The sequence below is a fragment of the Cryptotermes secundus genome, unplaced genomic scaffold, assembly GCF_002891405.2.
Source record: "Cryptotermes secundus unplaced genomic scaffold, Csec_1.0 scaffold29, whole genome shotgun sequence".
Lineage (NCBI taxonomy): Eukaryota > Metazoa > Arthropoda > Insecta > Blattodea > Kalotermitidae > Cryptotermes > Cryptotermes secundus.
In genome coordinates, this window is record NW_019719356.1 from 9,579 (window position 1) to 30,664 (window position 21,086).

Here is a 21,086-nt window from a genome sequence, read left to right on the forward strand (position 1 = left end):
TTTTCGCGCGCAATTCTTTCATCTCTCGTGATTTTCTCCAATTCCATTTGACAGGACTCGCTAGCTCAATGTACCTGCAAACTAATTTTTCATTCAACTTTCGTCGTTCTGTACACCCTCCATCCCTTCTCTAGTGCACTTGTCAGGCTTGTCAGACTTAAGCCGTGTTAAGGGTGTTAAGTGCTCCCTTGCTGGCTCGAAAATGCACGAGGTCAATGTCGTGAAATTATTCGCAGCTGTGTCGGATTACGTATGTGAGGCAGTAGTTAGCCTCTTAACCGACTGAGCTAAGGCAGTAGCTGTTGTTCCCCCGTTGTTGCGGGCAGATGAATGGACAATTACGCGTACATATTCCCGAACACGAACCTTTATTTACTTATGTGTGTGAATCATGGGGGGAAATTCCGGAAGGTTAAAGTTATCAATGGGCGTAAGAAATCAGGCACCATGCCTTAAAGACGTAAAGGGAGAAGAGATACGATTCCCCAATTCTCAATTTCTGCACTTGATGGAGCTCCGTTGTTAGCTCCACCCACATTCAGCTTTCCGGACGAGGAAACGTCTTGTAGCTCATGACGTTATGGATAAGACAAGGAAAAAAATCTTGTCCTTGCCGGGAATCGAACCCCGACTCATAGATCGTTTAGTCATTTTTTTTATTCGCTTAGTGGGGGTGGAGTCCAGTTGGGTAGGCTTAGTCATTCCTATTATTGTGTACAATTGGAGACATTTTAGAAGTTATTACAAATATTAACATCACAATTAATTGTATATTAATATATTTTTCAGAAAGAAGTGTAAGAAAACGTGGATCTGCCCATTTGTTTCTAGACTTCATCTTTTTTTATATATATTTGTAATCAGGATGTGACAAGTCAAATAATATATCATGTAATTTTGCTTCTTCAATAAGTTGCTCTATTATTCTACTCATTGTTCATGCCAACACACAGTGACGCGAGCAGAGGTCAAACTCGACAAGCTGCATCTGAACTTATCGCCACTGCAGAGTAGAACACTGCACTGTCCGGAACGTCCCTGACTGATGCTATGCCCGGTTGTGCCAACACTGATTAAAGGGGGTATTAACTGTCATAGGGGAATGGGGAAACAAGAGATTTGCGGCCATCTCTACGCAGACGGACCACACTAGATAGTCATAGCCAATCACAATACAACAACTGCAATATATCGAATCGCACTTGTGTGACCCAATCACAATACACATTTTGCAAGTAAAAGTTTCAAACATGAGCAGCAAATTGTGTCTTGCATTGCAAAGGGGTAACTTCGTTCAGCTGCCATGCTCTTCTCCCTGCTTCAATCAAAAATGCCTGCCAAGAAAGTATTATTGAAATATTTGCAACAGTATACATAGAATTTTTTCCTGTTTGTTGTCCACATTTTTCGGTTACAGCTTTCCCTAGATATTGTCTTCTTAGTTTTCATTGTTTCTCTACTGCATAGTTTTTATCTTATCTGTGAATGTGTGCAGAGTCCGGTGGTTCATCATCATAATCCATGCTGCTTGTTGCTGGACTCATTACATGTCATATTATTCTACTTTGATCCATTCTGAGTTCATGACCCTGCCAGACTGTATGATTCATCATCATCAGTAATCTGTCAAGATGACAGGTCCCCAGTCTCTTTCAAAACAATTCCTCCACTTAATGCGATCTAGAGCTTTCTCCTTCAAATGACAGTATCCTCTTCTGTCCCCAAGGTCATCCAGCATCTTCTTACGTCTTCTTCCTCGTCTTCTTGTCACTTCTATCCGCCCATCTATCTTTCCTTCGATAGCTTCTTTTAGAAGGCAGTTTCTGCGTAAAACATGACCAATCCAATTAGCCTTCCATTTTCTTATTTCATGTAGGATATTCCTCTGCTCACTGACTCTAATTAACACTTCTTCATTTCTCACATAATCGGTCCAACTGATCTTCTCCATTCTTCTCCAACACCACATTTCGAAACTTTCCAGATGTTTCTGATCTACTGCCCTAAGTGTCCATGTTTCAGCCCCATACAGAGCTATGCTCCAAATGTAGCATTTCACTAGTTTCTTCCTCAAATTTAAGTCCAATTTGCTGGTAAAAAGATGATTCTTCTTGCTAAATGCAGCTTTTGCCATGTCAATCCTGCCATGATTATGCTCTTAAAATTAAACCAAATAAACTTAATTCAACATTAGAAATCTTACATGTCTGCTGTATCCTGTACAGCAGAACATAATAAAATGACAAGTTTCTTGCTATACTTAATGTAATCCTATGTGAATTAAATAAACTTCAATGGGCAATATTTTATGGTATAATGAATCAGAAACTGTCACAAACTTTAACAGAAAGACTTGGCTGAGGACAAACTGGAGGTCTTCTTTCTGTGTGTTTTACTATTATATTACTGAATTCAACCCCCAACTGAGATGATGACAATATACCTCAGTCTACTGCTTCAATACCAGGGTGCCCTCAATATAAGAAGTCTGAAAGGGGCTTAGGTTAATCAACAACTGAATGATGAACCATCCACTGCAACCAAAATAAGATGATTTCATAATAAATCACACCACTGTTTCTTGTAAGTTCTACACTACATTTTAAAAATTGCTAGTATATGTATTTCTCAACATACAAATACTGCAGTTTTTAGAATGCATATAGAAAAAGTCATGACTAGAGCTGCCAAATTTCAGATTTTGAGTGGATTCTCCAGAAATAAAGGAAGGCAAATCTGAATGCTTTACAGACTAACGATTTCAGTTAATTTCTTAGCATACTTTTATAAGTAAATGAGGAAAGAGAAGCTTATACAAAAACAGGTTCTCATGGCAGTGAATGCCAAGGCTAAGATCTTCTGCAATGTGATGCTGTGTAGTTTGGTAGATATCTAATAACATTTTAGAGAAATATATTTTCTAGATCCTCAAAAAGGTGGAGGCAACATGTTCTATAACTATATGTGATCACATTTCAGAAGTTAATAGTCTCAAAAGTAAGTTTTAGTAATATCATTATGTGTGTCCATTCTTCCATGCATTAAGAGCACTCACCCCACAGTTTTTTAAGCAACTGACATATTTATAAAAGTTAAGATGACATCATAACACTACAAAACCATTTCATCTTCCTACCTTTTAATTTCCTACCATCAGTACACCAACATATATATATTGTCATGTATTGGGTATGTCACGCGCCAAGTAACTTCACGTGGGTCTCAGATTTAGCGAATCTTTATTGGATACTCGCTCTTGCACTCTTTACAATTATTATCAGTTGTAGTGTCACTTGGCTTCTGTCTCAATATTCAGCTCTTGTCAAATATAGGGGCAGCATTACCATTGAGGACAGCTTACCGTTGCAGTGTAAACCTTGTTGAAACCTCAATGCACAACTTTGTGGTGTGTTATACACCATCGTCAGAATCCTATAATAACTATTTGTGGTTCTTGTCACTGAAGAAGGGAGAGGTGGCAAGATGGTGGAGAAAGAAAAGGTTAAGAAGACTAACATGAAGGGACAGCAACAGAAGATAAGAAGGAGAAGAAAAAAACACCAATAAACTTGTATTCATTTGATGTAGTAAAAGTAGGATATTAAGCAGGGAAGAAGAGGTTAGGAGAGTAAAAGAGAAGGTGAAGAATATGGAATATAACAGTAAGAAGAACTTAGGAGACAACGAAAGAGGAAGAAGATTTAAGAAGACATAAAGGAGATTAGAGTATGAAGCAGGAGGAATAGGAGGTGAAGACAGTGAAGAAAAATGAGGAGGAGAAATAAAAGATAAGAAAATAATTTGGGTCTAAAAGGTTTATCAAGGCAGGAAGGGGGAGTGGAGGTGAATGGTCAGCTTCATAGTCTACCTCTTTCTTTCCTCAGGGATAGAACCCTGGTACACACAATATAGGAGCCTGGTAGGGACGCAGAAGTTTCATCATCATGGCAGTATGTAGAAAAATCTCTGTCCCTGACAGCAATCAAACCTCAGTCATCCAAGTCCGTAGTCCATCTCTTCATTGAATGGACTACCTTGATTCCTGCCACACACAACAAAACCCAATAAAATCAATATGACAAAATTTTAACCTCTTTACTTTGTAAGCAGGCAAGATGACTAAGGGTGTCATAATAATGTGCTGCCTCGTTAGGGCTATCTCGCTTCTCAGGAGGGTAGTGATAAATGAGTATGAAGTAATGATGGAATGCTGATTAGCAGAGGAAACTGAAGAAACCTTGAGAAAACCCTGTTTCAGTGCCACTTCATCCATGAAATCATCCATAGTTGAATATAGGCCTCCATCTTGAAGAGCCCATGTCTAGTCATTTTATAAGGCCACAAATAAAAATTGTAGTTTCAGAAAAGGTAATTCATGTGTATTGTAACTGAATAAAAAAAAACAATGGGAAAAAATTTCAATCACATCTTGGATGCAAGTTTTCACATCTCTGCTGATTGCCCTACTTACCAGCAAAGTAGCTACCTTTAAGCTGATGGTCAACTCAGATACTACAACACAAATGTCATAAGTGCACATGCGCTATCCCGTCCCATTCTGTCCCTTCTCCTACGTTGATATTAGCACTTGCTGTCCCTGTGCCTAATTTAACACCATACCACAAACACATAAGTAGCTATAGAGGCAGAGCTCCACATATTCACGAGCTTTACACTGTGGAGCTGAGTGAAGAAATTAATGTCCCAGCCCGTTTACCCCCAGGTGAAAAAAATTTTAGTACCTATTAGACAGGCAGCATTTATGCCCTACAGATTCGCATAGTGGGGGGTGGAATCCAGTTGGGTCCACTTAGCATGGCAGCCACTGATTGGCCTATTGTACCTGCCCTGGGTGATTATGATGATGGAGAATTTGGTGGAATGAAGACTGGCACGGGAAACAGTAGTTGGAGAGAACCTACCTCAGTGCCACTTTGTCCACCACAAATCCCACTTTACCAGACCCAGGTTTGAACCTGGGCCTCCGTGGTGGGGAGCCAGCAACTAACTGCTTGAGCTATGGTGCAGCCTTTGCCACACAGATAGTGTGGATACAGTGTCAAACAGAAATATTCCTTCTAGAATCTGACTGTTGGCCACCCAGCCAATAGCACAGTTATTATACTGCGTTATCCCAGTTCCATTAGCGCTTATCAGTAGCTGCATACTTCTGAAATCCTCAGCACAAACCACACCATTACAAAGTTAAAACCAACTGCACTGAAATCCATTTAATTCAAAATGCATTAATTCTGTGCCCATTTTTTTTTTAATTAATGAGGTCATATTGTAGCGATACAAGTTCTGCGTCTTATTGAAGAACATGTACAAATTAAATTATAAAGTTAAATATATTTCAGTTTGTATCATTCTAATAGCCAGGATAGCTCAGTTTGTAAAGTGAATGACATGTACTGGATAATCAGGGTTGGATTCCTGACAGAAAAAAGATTTTTTTTTTCTTCATCATGACATTTAGACTAGATCTGGTCCCACAGAGTTTTGTTGAGCAAATACTGGAGACTATCTCCCCAAGCAAACAACCAGAGACTAAAGCTGATTTCTCGCATCCTTATAGCTATGAGATTCTAAAATAAGTTATGCTTTATTTCTGTTTTATGATTATCCAGTGCTTTTTTCTAAGAACATATTTGCTGATACATTGATGCTCATTATTAGTCTCAAGGTAAAGCCTTGGCAGAGGGAACAAGGTTACTGGCACATATACAATGTTTGCCACTACATACTATGAGCTATCAGCTGAAGGGTATGCGTTACCATAGTTGGTTGAGAAACTGTGCAACAAGCTGGAAGGTCAAAGGTTTGATTCCTTATGAGGTTACTGAAATTTTCATTTGACTTAATCCTTCCAGCCTCACTACCACCCTGGGGTTGAATCAGCCTCTAACAGAAATGAGTACCAGGGATCTTTTTGGGGGTAAAGGGTGGCTGGCATGTAAGGCTGACAACCTCACAACCATCTGTGAGCCGACTGTCTACAAAACGTGGGAGCCCTGACGTCTCACAATCCTATGGACCTCCATGACCTCTTACAGGGACAGCTTCACATTTTTTTTTTAAACTATAGGCTGAAGAATGATATTGCCTTTCTCTGTAATGTTCTGCCTGCATGACAAGGTCGAGGGACCCATTTCTCCAGCAGGAGTACTCAAGCAACAAGATGCTGTTTACTTCCAGTAACTGGATGCTGATTATGATGAACATTATGGGCAACAGAAGGGGCTTACAGCTTAACTATGACTCCAAAATATTTCATTGCCTGGTATTCCCAACATTAAAAAATATTTTTACTTTGTCAGAGGCTGTCACCAGTCTCCTGTTCCTTATTCATGAATTACCACACTGAATTCCAGTCTGCATTAAGTGAAAGCATGTTTCAAGTGAGTCTCTTCTTCCATTTTATCTTCATTGAATTCATGTCTGTGGTGTGTATTATCATGAAGATTATTTACTGTAACTGATTATCTACACTTCTGTGGATCTATAGATGGTAAGTCACACACATAGATAAATTCTTATGTCACTTATCAGGTCTCTGGGTTTCACTTTCAGAGGAGTATAAGATTTTAAAACTCTCTTCAGTTGGATGTAATACTTTTGCATATTTGTAATTATGGGGAGAGGGTTGTAACTTTGCCATGGCCCTCAAAGTATGAAACACTGTGAGATTTGAGGTCAAGGCAGTGAACATTAAGATGACATCTTCTGGGAAGTAATGCCATGGAGTTTGATAAATGCGTACTAACATTTCAGAGGAACAAAGTCCCCCCATCTGTAGACAGAAGGTGAAGGAACGAGAATGGTACTGATCTATCAAATTATATGTCGCTTCATTCCAGAAGATAAGATTATTATGATATAAAGAATTATACGATAGAGATAAATGCGTGACAGTGTCCTGAGTCCTTGTTCTCTTGCTCAGAGTAACAATGTTCTGCCAATAATTACCACTGGAAGTTATTCACATGTAATTTATTGCATTTCCTTCCAAATACTTCAATGAATTATTTACTAAAAAGTTCTCATAATGAAAAAGGATCCATTTTGTTATGTAGGCCACGGTTTAAAGGGGTGTTACAGAAAAACAATTTCATCCAAGAATGTATGGATTGATATGCAAAATCCATCTAATTGATTCTGGTTCGTGTGGTACCATGAAAATAGAAGTGGTGTATTATAAAGTACCAAAATTGTTATTAATAACTTAAAATCGAGGAATGAAATGAAGTGGTCCTTCATGTTTATGGATAATAACATTGCTATAAAACCAGAATTGCATTAGCGAACCCTGCAGACCAGTTGTGGATACAGCAGACAGCTACACACTATAGTCTATGCTAACCAACACACAGCATTGGCTTAGATCAGATGCATGATCCTGCTTAAAGAAGCTGCAGTCTTCCGCATGTGTTGATGGGTGTTCTTTTTTGGCATTTGGTGCCATCCTTTTCTTAGCAGATTTACACTGCATTAATATCTTAGAATAAAATTGGTCCATGCAGTATTATAAGAGCGTTTCTTAAAATGTTTAAATATAAAGTAGGGTGGAAACAGAGCATACCTGGAGATGTGGCATGCATTCTACACACAGATGTACATATACATCAACAAAAGCGACAACATGCAGATCCATATTCTGGGAAGGATATGTGGGGCGTACCCCTGGAAAAGAGAGAAAAGATAATTCATGAAGGAAACAAGTAAATGAACACTGAAAGTTGATAAATAAATGATATTACACATCTTCTCCCACTGAGACAACAAAAACTCATGGACACAAGGAATGAAACATTGGCAACTCCTTGGTAAGGTAGTTTTTTATTCTTTAGTTATTTTGTTAATTTTATTTCAACCCGCATTATTATCTCAAGTCTTGTGTTTTTAAATAATTTGAGCTTTCTTTTTTTAGAAATTATTAAAGTTTATCCTAGACAAAAACTATAAATAATTTTTTTCTGTTACATTCACTCTGATACTGCATTCACAGTTCCTGATATGTGTCAGGCAAGCCCCCGCTCAAACTAGGCCTCAACTGGGCTGTGTCTTATGGGGAAACTAAACTAAGGCCTTCAATGCATGACTTAAAAAAATACATAGGTTTTAAAAATTTGGCAGTAAGGATTGAGAAGTTATACTTCTGGGGTCTGAACACGAACGATTCGGTGTGTCTGAACCTCATCAATCATATTATTGTAGGTCAAGTGCGGAGGACAACCTGACCCCATCTCAGGCCACGCAAAAAAAGATTTACACACTAACGGCACAGATTATGATATTCTAGTTTAATTAACTTCTTTCATTCGAAGGAAGCTCTTTGGTATGTTTTTAAAATCTTTGTTTAAAATCTATACAGCATCTGTATTAATTTAAGGTTTTTTCTTTTTTAAACAGTAATAACAATTATATATAGTTTCATTTAAATCTTTTCAATTAATGCTAAAAAATGTGGAACATATCCTTTAACAGATACAAACTTCTGCAAGGAAAACTACCCCCTTCTGCTGGCACCAGCATGATGGGGTAATGTAATACACACAACAGTTATTCTTATTTTCTATAACTGGTGCTTAATTTCCCATCGACTGGAAAAGAATCTTTTACACTAAAACATTCAACAGACTGTGATCAGCTGCCTGTGTCATCATGTTGCTTGGTACCCCATTTTGACAAGGCAGTCTGACCTACTGTCATGTTGTTTTGTGCGTCTGCAGTTACCAATAACACTTCTGTATTTTTGCATGGAAAACTTCAAACAAAATGGTTGTTTGCCTTGCACATTAACCTAAATGCTCCCATTTGACCAATCTCTACTTTCAACACCATACCTAGACTACATGTATAATGATATCTGTTATCAACACATACATTAACCGGCCATTAGCTCGCCCTGAACTGTCATTTTCGATTTCGTATGTTTGTGTTGTTTTTATGAGCTAGGCTTATATGCGTTTCAGTTAACCACCTGTCTAGCAGGGCCTGAATGGTTATGAGGCAGTTAAAACTGGTTAGCCATCTTGCTCAGTTGTGTCTATGAGAGTGTAGAAACTAAGGCATAGCCTAAGACAGTTGAGTGGTAATTGTTGTTTTCCTTGTTAGTCTGTTGCTTCCAACATCCGAGGCACTTGCGTCAGCCCACTTTGATCCAGCGGTCAATGGAATACTCCAGTGCTGCCAACCATCTATGGACAATAGTGAGAACAACATTTGTAGAAAGAAAATATAATCATATATTTTTTTGCACAATATGTATTAAATACATGCATAATTGGTATGTCATACCTATTCATCTACATGTTTCATATTTAAAACCACTCACGAATTTTGGTGAAATTTGGCATTAGATGCACACACTAAAATTTGTCATGTAAATTTTATTTTGTGTGCACAAGTAAATTATAACCCAAATTCAAATGAAGCTCAAAGGCAGATTTATAATCAACTTCACAGTGTCATGTCCTTTTCGAGAAGTTGACAGTTGCTCAGCTGATCAAGGGGTAGCCCGTCTTTCATGGAACCTGAAGGTTTGTTACTGTGTTCACAAGAATCCAACACTCGGCCCTAATCTGAGCAACCTGAATTCAGTTCATACCCTGATACTCATTTACTGGAAGGAAGTTTATAATATTATCCTCCCATTGAAGTGTCTGCCAGTTCAATGGTGTTCATCTCATCTGACCTTCTGTACTGATAGAGAATCATTATACTTGCTGCAGACTTCAGTGAAAATGAGCTACACAATGATACTAAAAAGTTTAAATCAGAGTTAAAGAATTATCTACATGCTCATTCCTTCTACTCTTTAGATAAATACTTCAATGTAAATAGAGAATGATGTAAAATTAAGTTATATTAATTTTTAAGCTAAAATTGCCTGTACTTATGTATGTAACCTTTTGACTTATTCTGTATCCAAAGGTACTAACCTGCTTAGGATTTATAGAATGTAAATAAATTCAATTCAATTCAATACAGATTCTGGATGTTCCATGTTCCAATTTCATGTCCATTTTCTGTTGTTTAGTTCATGCCAGAGAATCCATTCACATTTAAAGCCTTTTATGAAATGTTCTGACATGTTAGTTCCTTTTTATGGTGAGGAATTTTTAGTCCCAATCCAGCTTCCAAAGCATAGTACCAACCCTTATTAGCTGTTCATGACAGCTTATTCAACACATTCACGACTATCCCTTCATACCTGCAGGCCACTTACTCCTTCTGCAATCTCAGGAAGCCAAATGCCATGCCATTATTTTATTAATTTTTTTAAAAGTTGACTCATCAGATTAGGACATGTTATTAAATACAGAGCTCATTACGAGTTATATATTTTATTAAAATATTATTTTATATAATGAATTTCTGATAACATATATGGAAAAATGGGGGTACACTGTAGTGCAGTTGGTTAAGGTATTATGCCACAAGTCAGAAGGTTGCAGTTTCAATTCCTGATGAGGTAACTGGATTATTCAATTGACCTAATCCTTCCAGTAGCATTATGGTCCTGGGTTCAACTCAGCCTCTAATGGAAATGAGTACCACAAATCTTCCGGGGAGTAAAAGGGCATCTGGTGCATAAGGCTGACCTCACCGCCATCTCTGAGCTGACCATTTAGAAAATGTGGGAGCCTTGACATGTCACAAACCTATGGGCCCCCATGGCTTGTTACTTTTTTTATATGGAAAAAAAAAGTTATCAGTCTGTAGAGTGCGATAAGCTTTGAAACAAGAGATTCATTATTTGTGAAAGAAACCAAGCAATTAGGCTATATCCTGACTGATGATTTTATGGTTTTCTTCAATCTTACCAGGTGAATGGCAGAAGAGTACCTTGACATTAGGCCATGACCACTTCCTTCCACATCCTTACCAGTTTATTAATCATTATATAATTTGATATTATATAGCCTGACCTCCTGAGAGAATCCTTTAATAAATCAGAAATAAATAAAATAAATAAATCTGTGAAAGAATGTACTGGATATGTAATTTGCACAGAGAAAAATAGAATCACCTATAAATTTATAATGGGAAATCCCCTTTAAAGTAGAGCACTGCACATAATAAAAAACTCTGTGATTTTAGTCCGCAAGCAAACTATACCAACCTAGCAGTGCATATCATCATATAAACTAATGACCTTATATGGGTAGTATTCCTGCTTCACATTTGAGAGGTACTGGTTCAAAACTCGGCCTAGAGACCAGTCAAGCTGTTGCTTGATTTTTCTCATTCTCTCTAGGAAAATTCTGTGATAGTACCTTAAATTGGTTTAATGATACTTCCTTTCACATCCCTTCTGATTCATAATGCAGAAATCATCCTATCCTTTACCGGCCTCCATAGTCTATGGGTAACGTTCCCACCTCATGACTCAAGGTACGCGGGTTTTAAGGGCAGAAAAATTGAGGGAACAAGTCCTCCGGGAGGGACTTAAGCCATGGGGCCTGTGTCATAGATTTACGGCACGTAAAAGATCCTCATGTCTCTAGGAGACCTCTGAGCAAAATTAGGCAAAATGTTTCCTGCCCAAGTAGTTTCCCATGCCTCCAGTAGATGGGGAGGTTATCGGGTACCTTAGCCAGTAGAGGGCCGACCTTGCTGGCAGAAAGGGGAGAATTATCTGGTACCACTGCCAGTAGAGGGCCGAACTCGCTGGCAGAAAGTGGAGATAGCGGGAACCAGTATCGGTAGGGTATGGCAACAGTAGAAATTAAAGGGGGACGCACAATAGACTATTAGTCGCCGTGCATGGGGAAACCCACCCCCTCTATACTGAATAACTGAATCCTTTGATGGTCTTGGCAGAAAAATGTAAACAATTATTTTCTGCGCTTAGTTAGTTAAGCATTATGCCATGAAGATGTATGGGGGAGTGGAGGTATAGCTCCATCTTTCTTGATCTTGGCACTAGATGGAAGTGAGTGGTCAGCTTCATGCTCTGTGATTAATAGCCTATGAACCCAATTACATTTCAGTTTACTCATGGATATATATATACATGTTTCATACTTGTGCTGTCTTCTTACTGTATAAAACTTTGTTGAAGGGAAAAACATCAGATTGTCTTCAGTACTTTACCTCTTCTTGTCCATCTCTGTTTCTGTATAGAAGTAGTAATGTCTCTGGCGAATTTCAGGGGGCAGGATCTCAAATGCAAAACGCTTCCCTCCAGCAGTAGAATTCTGCACTCGGTAGCCATGGAGGCATGCCATGCCTAACAACATGAAGCATAACTCCTTAATATAAAGAACTTAATGTTGACCCTTTGCTACCAGTAACCAGATATTAAACTGACTCACAATATAAGAAAACAAAACGGTAAATTTGCTCATGATGAAGCATCATGCCATTTTGTCATACAAGGAGAACAGATAATGAGGCTATAAGAATTCTAGACATCAGCAACAGATTGCAGTTAAAGGTAAGCTTCCTGTTCTTGTCCCTGATGCCCATTGGTTGAGAGGCTAGGTGAGTCCCCTGCACACATGAAATGAACTCCAGACATTCAAACCATAAGCAGTCATGAAGAGTACCAGCTTCTGGGATATAACACCATGTAATCTGTTGAAATTCAAATGACGTTTCGGAGGAACATATCGTCTCCATCTTCAGGGTCAAAGAGAAAGTCAAACAAGAGACTATGTGAAAGTAGGTGGCAAGCAAAGCCCTGCTCTGACCCTGAAGATGGAGGCAATACGTTCCTCTAAAACGTCGGTTGACTTTCAACTGACTACAAGGAGTTATATCCCAGAATATAGTGCTTTTCATAACCACCTCTGTGAGAACCTCAAATCATGCGTAACAAGACAGTTTAGAGACTAAGTTCAAAAGGCATCAAAAGATGGATGATATGCACCTAAAGCTCCATCTGAGCTGCCATCCTGGTAGAAGTAGAGACAGGCGTCCTTGAGCACACAGTAGCGCCGTTTCCATGCCTTCCACTTGTGACCTAGCTTCATGAGGTAGCCAAAGCAATCTGGCTGCTGAACAGCGCTGGCTGCCAGCTTGAGCTTCCTGTTACTGATGTCCAGCCACTGGTCCATCTGAAAATATAGTAAATCAAACCTGGGCATGACTTCCTGCAACCACATCATGTCCTTCAGACACATATTAAGATAGGGAAGATACAGTGAGGAACACACAAATATTTTTTTTTGTGATTCAGTCATCTTTATGAACTTTTATGGCAAATGCAATGTACAATCGTATCACTGTAGGCAACCAAAGAAAAATAATATGAATATTAGAACTTGTTACACCTCTAGAAACTCATATAGGGCTGCATTTATGTATAAATTCAGTGAGCTACAGCCTATGGCCCTGCAGTCTGAGGAACCTTCAAATACTAAGAAAGAAACCACCAAATGGCTGACTGCAACTTATCAGGATAAATTGGTGAACACTATAGAGATCAGCCACTGATAGCTCAGAAAATAATACAGATGCACATCCGCACAAGCATACATGTGCATGCGTGTGCACACATACACATACATACAGTAACACGACAATAAAGTTTGTGACAGTTTTCATGCAGCTGTTTGACCACTGTCAAGGAAATTGGTGGCGTTTATCTCTGCAGTTTACAAAAATATGCTGCATCTCACCCATATATATCGATGTAAATTAACATTTCTTAGTAATTAATTACAATTCCTTTTCTCAAAACATGGCATTTCCTTGAAAGAACACACTGTTACATTTCTGATAAAATTACCTTCTATCATAAAACATTTTGGTCACATAATTAATGAAATAAAAATCTTTGAAGTTTATTAGTTATTCCTTAATCAATATTCACTTTTAAAACATTCTGTAGATTTTAATAGCATCATTTTTGTCACAGCTTGAGGCTTCAGAGATTGTAATACAGCCCTGGTCCTGCACCATAAACATTAAGTCATTTCACCCTGAAGAAGGAAACCAATAATTTCTCAAAATTGGACCACCCAGTTTTATGATCAGTTATAATGAAGACAAGGTTGGGTCATGCTGTCAATTATTCTGCCCTGAATATGAAGATTATGATGTTTCAAAAACTTCAACGGTGCCAACCTCCACAAAATGGTGTCACTGCCCGAAAATGAAGGACATAAATTCAATATAAACCGCCATGATGTTATATATTATGGATCTGAGAGGAAAATACAAGTGAAACAAATTATGACATATAATAAAACATTCCTGAAATGGCCATATATATGGTCAAAACATATTTTATTAATAACATGAAAAAAGAAACTGTAATATGAGCTGCATTACTAAAATTGATATAAACAGATAGTAAACCTCAATGATGTTTCATTTTGTTATGTTACCTGAGCATTTCGTTCTATGGAGTGGCTGATGACTGCAAGCCATCGCATAGCTGACTCTTCATCATCAGCAGCCAAATGGAGTCCGGTAGCACCAGTCTTGTCCAGCAGAAAGCTGTAGAGTCGGCCACTGTCAGGTGTGCGAGACACCCTGTAGTTCACCAGCATCAAAGCTCCAAGAGGTTGACTTTCCTGTAGTCATAAAGCAAGTGTACGCTAATCAGCCGCATTTCCGACAGGTATCAAGGCTTCTTCCCGGGGCGTGAAGCTGACCACTTACCTACAACTAGTACCGAGGACAAGAAAATGTGGATCTTTACATCCACTCCTCCATACACCTTCATGGCGTAGTGTTTAATTACTTAAGCACAGGGACAAGTTTACCTTACCTTTACTCTAGTCTAATGCACAATAGAATGAGCAATATTTATCTCCTTTAAGCCTTTGAATGCCAAGCCCCACCACAGAATTGCCTGCTAGAAACATCAAAGCTACTTGTGGACAGATATTATTCCACACAAAAATTCTCAACCTTGTTGTATATTACCTTCAAATGACTACACATGTAGAGTGTGTGAAGCTCCTATTCACGATAATGACAGACATGGTTTGATAAACAAAACATAAATAAGAAAACACTCTTGAACCAGAATTTGGAACAGTTCCACGTACTGTATCATTCTTGTAGTAGTAGAGACAATTGTCCCTCTTGAGGCAAAACCATCGCTGCACCCATTTGGCCCCATTGCTCAGTCCACCCAATTTCCACAAGTATCCTGAGTATAGGGGGCTGCCAGCCCCAGGCTCCCTCACCACAGGCGTCAGCACGTTGCACGTCCTAGCGACCTCCAGCTCCAGAGTGTCTGACCCTGCTGACACCATCACATAATTTTACAGAAAGAAGTTCCATCTGTGGGTGTATGACTGCAGCACATAATGATGATAGAATTACTGTTATACAGTACATAAGCTGTTATGGTCAAGGCAGGATAGTTCAGTTAGAACAAACAGGGGCTGGGGATTGGACACTGCAGAGGCAGATGTTCCTGTCTTCTCCATAGGATGCAGACCAGCTCTGAGGCCTACCCAGCGTCCTGTTTCAATGGATGTCAGCTTCTCCTTCCTTGAGGATAGGAGATCAGGGAATCTAGTGCCAAAGTTAGAAATGCATGGAGCTATACCTCTGCTCCTCCATATGTCTTCATGATGTGGTGTTCATTGAAGCAAGATGTAACTTTCATAAAAGGTTAATGCTTGCTCATTGTTATGTATTTAGGAAGTTTATCAAGTAGTTACAGATATAAGAAGAAGATAGCAACAGTGGATGATATGCTTCAATCAATATTACAGTATCCATGTATGCTCTAAGAAATTCCTTATACCATTTATGCATATTGTTATTCTATCAAGTTTTGTATCTTAGTAATGTAGCTAGATTTTCACATTTTAAGTTATTGTGGTTAGGTATTTTTGACAATGTTTGTATTCAACAATTTCCTGTTGAGATATCAACAGGTTTCATAAGGTAATCATAATTAATGTAAATATTTAATTTCAACATAAATGTATAAAACCAAAATACTTACATTTCATAATCAGCAAAGAAAACCTAGGCTATATGAAAATCCAGACTTTTTCATTCTGACCAAATGAGACCTAAGTCTGGAAAAAACTGTTTTCAGTGACTCAAATGAAAAATTGGTGGAATTTTAACCACAGTTTTCATACATTATTTTATCTGGTCAACTGAATAAATCTGTAATCTTGGCTATACTTCAATCCCAGGTCTTGCTGTGCATGGGATGGATCAGTCATTGACATGACTGGCTATGGAATAGACGCCAATTTTGACTCTTTGAAAGGGTAGGAACCTATCTCTTCACTGGCAGGTAGAAATTGGCTCTGCAGCCCACCGAGCTCTGCCAATTTTCTTTGGTCATAAACTAACTCCATGGCTTTAGTCCATAAGTGAACATACCGACTGAGCGACCGTGGCTTGTTGACAAAGTTAATGCCAACTTTTTGCAGATAGAGGGTGTCGCGTGGTCAGCGCAGCGGATTCCCATGGCCGTTAATCTCAGTTTTCTAGACCGGCTTTGGGCATATAACTGACCACTAATTACCGCTGAGGTTAATGGGGGTCATATTACATGCAAATTTGAAACAGTGCAATAAAAATAGTAATAAAATCTCGCTTTATGTGTAAAGGTTGAAGTATTGAGAATCCCCCCCCCCAAAAAAAACTGGACAAGAATTACATGTTTCAAAACATATCTTGAATTATGCAAGGGCTTCAGGGACACATCCTCGCATAAAATGCGATGGCACTGCATCTTCATGACAATGGGAAAATTTTGCCTTTTGGAATGATGAAATGACAATATCCTTCACTCAAGTACCCTGAAATTAGTTATGTCAGTCTCAAGCATTGGTGACACTGGCATAATGATGCCCTACAGAAAGGACACCTTTTCTCTACATTTCAAGAAACTGAAAGAGCCAAAGTGTTGCATACCTATTTTCTCAAAAATGGATGATACAAAATGGTCATGTCCATGTGCCTATCTAAACACCATCCCACGAAGATATTTGAAGGATTAAATGTATAGGTCCTTGCATACGTAATCAAGCAGTGGATGGAGATGAGTGGTCAGCTTCATCCCCTGAACAATTTACCCCCAGTAAGCAAGGGATAAGAGGTCGTGTGGGTCCCAAAACCGGTCTGCACGCTGTGGAGTAAAGCAAAATGAATTGCTTCTGCTGGGAATCAAAACCACCAGATTTCTTGGTTGTCCAGCTTGTAGCCCAGTCATTATACCAACTCAACTATCCTGTCTCTAATAGTAGATAATTTGCGAAGAGAACATTGCCATGATGAAATTACAGCCTGCTAACAGAGTGAATGTTAAAAAAAAATACTTCTTGGCACTGCGGATTTTGTTTATGGTATGCTACATAACCTTGTTACCATTCTAACTTAGAGAAGAAAATGAGTGAAGTGTTAAACCATACCTGCATGCGCAATCTTGACGACTTCAGAGTGAGACGCGTCTAGGACATTCACATTGTTGATACTTATAATTATGTCCCCGACCTCAAGGCCAGATGTCTCAGCAGGAGTATCAGGTTCGATGGCAGACACCACAACGGGGCGAGAACCATGTATCCGGAACCCAAACTCACCAGACTCCCGTCTCACTATCACTGTCTTGTCACACTCTGCAACACCAAGAACATGCCCTCCTGTACTCAACATTGTGATCTGAAGTGAAAATATGATTCTATATTACAGCTTCTTGTGAGACTTCCAGCTGGAAAAATGGCCACACATTATGGGAGTGGAAGAACAAATCTGAAGTGTCTCTGGCAAGATTGCCATTTATTTAAATAAACTTTATCAACCGCATAAGTTATATAACTTCAACAGATAGGATAATTGTGCATAAAGAGGCAAATGATTTGTGGTTTATTTAGTGACTCTGGCTATATCATGTTGAACGATTTCAAGATGGTAAACAAGGAATGGGAAAGGATGAGCAAGGAAGTAGTTGTGGAAAATTTGTGATATCACCCAGTATCTGTCTAGAGGGGCTGAGGAAACCCACTAAAAATTCAGGATATTCGGTGTCCAGGAAAAGAATTCGAACCAAGCACCTCCCAGATACAAGTCAGAAGTATCACCCCTTTAGCTAACTTGCTGACAATTTTAATAGTTGTGCCATGTGTTTTCTTGAAGGCACAAACAATATCCATAAATAGTACTTAGACTGGTTATGCGTTATGAAGGCTGACTGTTGATATATCCTGATGTACTGTGTGTATGTTCAGTTGCAGTGTTGCGCTTAGTCTATGCTCTTTGTTCTACTGTCCTATTCATGTACCGTGTCTCGATTCTGTTTCGCTGTTGAGTCAGACATCTTGATCTCCGAAGAAAGCAGTCTCCTGGGATGTGGTGCCTTGTAGATATTGTGTTAACAGACGTTTCGGAGGAACGTATCACCTACATCTTCAGGGTAGGAGAGAAAAGAAAATTCGCGAGCAAGGAACCGGCGTGAGCGGGTGCTAACAGACTCTCCGAAATGTCGGTTAACACAATATCTACAAGGCGCCACATCCTGGAAGACTGTTATCTTCATAGTTACCGCCGTGAAAACCTCAAATCTTACATCTTGATCTCTATTTGTTAGCTCGCTCCAACAGTGACATTTTTATTTGTGTTCAAGAGATGTCTGGTTCGAATTTCAGCAGGGATATGGAATGTCCTGAGGTTCTTCACAGTTCTCCTCAGCCCCTCAGCACCTTACATCAGGCCATGAACGCTTCCTTCAACATTCTTTCTAGTTCATTATTCACTAGCATCCAATCATTCAAAGGTACGAGTATACTGCCCGGGTTACTCATAGCACCGTTAAGTAGACTACAAAAAAAAACAACTTATATATATATAAAATTTACGAAAACAATAATGATTAAACATGATAATAAAAGGGGATCTATAAACACATTCTGTCTCTGGGTAAAATAAGGAATTATTTTACAGCACATCAAATGGCATACATATAGTTACCACTGAACTTACAGGGTTAAGACAAAATGGTGGAGTTTGGGTACCCTTGGTCACACTTTATGTGTCTCAGATCCTGCATTCACTATAGCTTGCGTCTGTAGAACCTCTCAAAGCCACTACACTCTTGTGCCACACGTGAAAAGCACACAGGAATTTGATTCACCCAGGCCTGAAGGCCCGCTGTTCGTTGATTTAGGGTAATAGCAGCATACTACCTCTACTGAGACGCCATTTTTAGATGCGAATTTTAAACTTGGTGACACATTCAAGCATCAAGGTGCATAAAAGCTTGCAACTAAAACTGAGTATAGAGTGTGCAAATAAAAATACAGTAATATACAACTATACTTAGCTACCATAGGATACACATAACATTTAAAATGGTGTATATTTATACGAGGGTTGGAACTTTAATAGTGGCAACACTGCTGTAGAGACGCCATGCAGCGGAACCAAATTATGTCGCTTATACCACACGTTAGTTACATACTTACCTTACCTCAGAGCAAATGGACTCTCCCTTCCCACATCACGCGCATGCGCAGTGACGAGAAGAACAGAGCCTCGTATTAGCTGGCGGTCTAATGTAGTGTTGTCAAGATGTTTTCGAAACAGAAACAACGGAGTTGGATAAAGATTGAATGTGCCAAAGGCCGTACAGCACGACAGTGTGATCAAGATCTTCAAGAGGCTTGTGGGGAATCTGCATTGCCTTACAGAACAGTGGCAAGGTGGGTAAAAGCCTTCAACAAGGGACGCCAAAATGTGGCAGACATGCATCATCCAGGTCGTCCTAGTGTCAGTGAAGAAGTGTATGCCCTTTCCGCGTTACTGGAGAGTGATCGACGCCATACGATTCGTGAGCTGGCCCGAGAGACAGGATTAGTGCATACGGCTGTGCTTCACATTTTGAAGGAACGCCTGGGCATGAGAAAAATTGCATCACGATGGGTTCCGCATGATTTGACGGAAATGCAGAAATGGCTACGATACGACGCTGCTCGTAACAACTTGGAGCGCTATGAGCGCGAAGGAGAGGATTTCTTACGCCGTATCATTACGCTGGATGAGACATGGGCCAAATCGTACGAGCCACAAATGAAACGCCAATCGAACGAATGGCGTCATTACGGGTCACCACGAAAATCTAAAATTTGTCAGAACCCCAGCAATGTGAAAGTTATGGTGATTCTCGTGTTCGACTGTGATGGTGTTATCCTAAAGCATACCGTTCCCCAACAGCAGACCGTCACTGCATAGTATTACTGTTCATTTTTGGAACACAACCTGCGACCAACTTTGAGAAAGAAGCGGCGACACTTTCTGCATGAAGATGCTAAATATCTTGGGATGCATCTTGACAGAAGACTGACTTGGCGCAAACATATCTCCGCTAAAAGGAAACAACTCGGCCTAAAACTCACCAGACTCTACTGGTTAATAGGAAGAAACTCCAAGCTGTCACTTGACAACAAACTGTTGGTTTACAAGATCATATTGAAGCCCATCTGGACGTATGGAGTCCAACTGTGGGGAGCGTGCTCATATTCAAACATCGAGATACTAGAACGCTACCAGTCAAAGGTACTGCGCGTGATAACCAATGCCCCATGGTATGTGCACAACAGTGTCATCCGGAATGACCTTGGTATGACTACAGTCAAAGAAGAAATACAACAACTTAGTGCTAAATATAGTAACAGACTAAACAAACATCCAAACCCACTTGCAATAGACCTCATGAGCCAGCCAATTCACAACAGAAGACTTAAACGCTTCGCGCCAAATGATCTGCCGGGCAGATTCTAAGCTTTATGTATTTAGTTTATAAGTTAGATTAAGGTTATAGAAGTAAGTTAGATGTAAGTTACTCCTGCAACAAAACTAATCAGCACTGATTATTATACGAAAGGTGTCTACTAATGAGTAGCCTCCTACATGCCATTTTATCAACCTACCTTTTGCTTATTGTAAATTCTTACAGATTGCAAAAAAAAAAAAAGAGGAGTCGTAAAAAAAAAAACTTTCTGCATAACCCACCCATCATTTTGCAGGACAATGCTCGGCCGCATGCAGCGCAAGCTATGACTGTTTTGTTCGATCGATGGGGCTGGGAAGTGCTGTACCATCCACCGTACTTCCTGGACTTAAGCCTTTGTGACTTCGACTTGATTCCTAAG

At 39.3% G+C, this 21,086-nt stretch overlaps 1 protein-coding gene across 15 annotated transcripts in view; it reads right to left on the minus strand.

Moving 5' to 3' along the window:
• Positions 1–2,980: 2,980 nt before the first annotated feature.
• The window catches only part of LOC111864256 (serine/arginine repetitive matrix protein 2), a 389,125-nt gene continuing 371,019 nt past the window's right edge, over positions 2,981–21,086 (minus strand). For 11 of the 15 annotated variants that reach the window (XM_023851362.2, XM_023851371.2, XM_023851444.2 and 8 more), the window contains 6 exons: positions 17,352–17,558; positions 15,012–15,211; positions 14,343–14,531; positions 12,881–13,067; positions 12,103–12,238; positions 7,727–9,200 (listed from right to left, as the gene is read on the minus strand). In XM_023851362.2, the coding sequence (XP_023707130.1) occupies positions 9,149–9,200; positions 12,103–12,238; positions 12,881–13,067; positions 14,343–14,531; positions 15,012–15,211; positions 17,352–17,558 (971 nt within the window). In that variant the 3' untranslated portion in view covers positions 7,727–9,148. Of the gene's footprint in view, positions 4,043–6,977; positions 7,684–7,726; positions 9,201–12,102; positions 12,239–12,880; positions 13,068–14,342; positions 14,532–15,011; positions 15,212–17,351; positions 17,559–21,086 lie in introns of those variants that run through there. The other 4 variants (XM_023851422.2, XM_023851390.2, XR_002842763.2 and 1 more) reach the window with 3 other exon arrangements.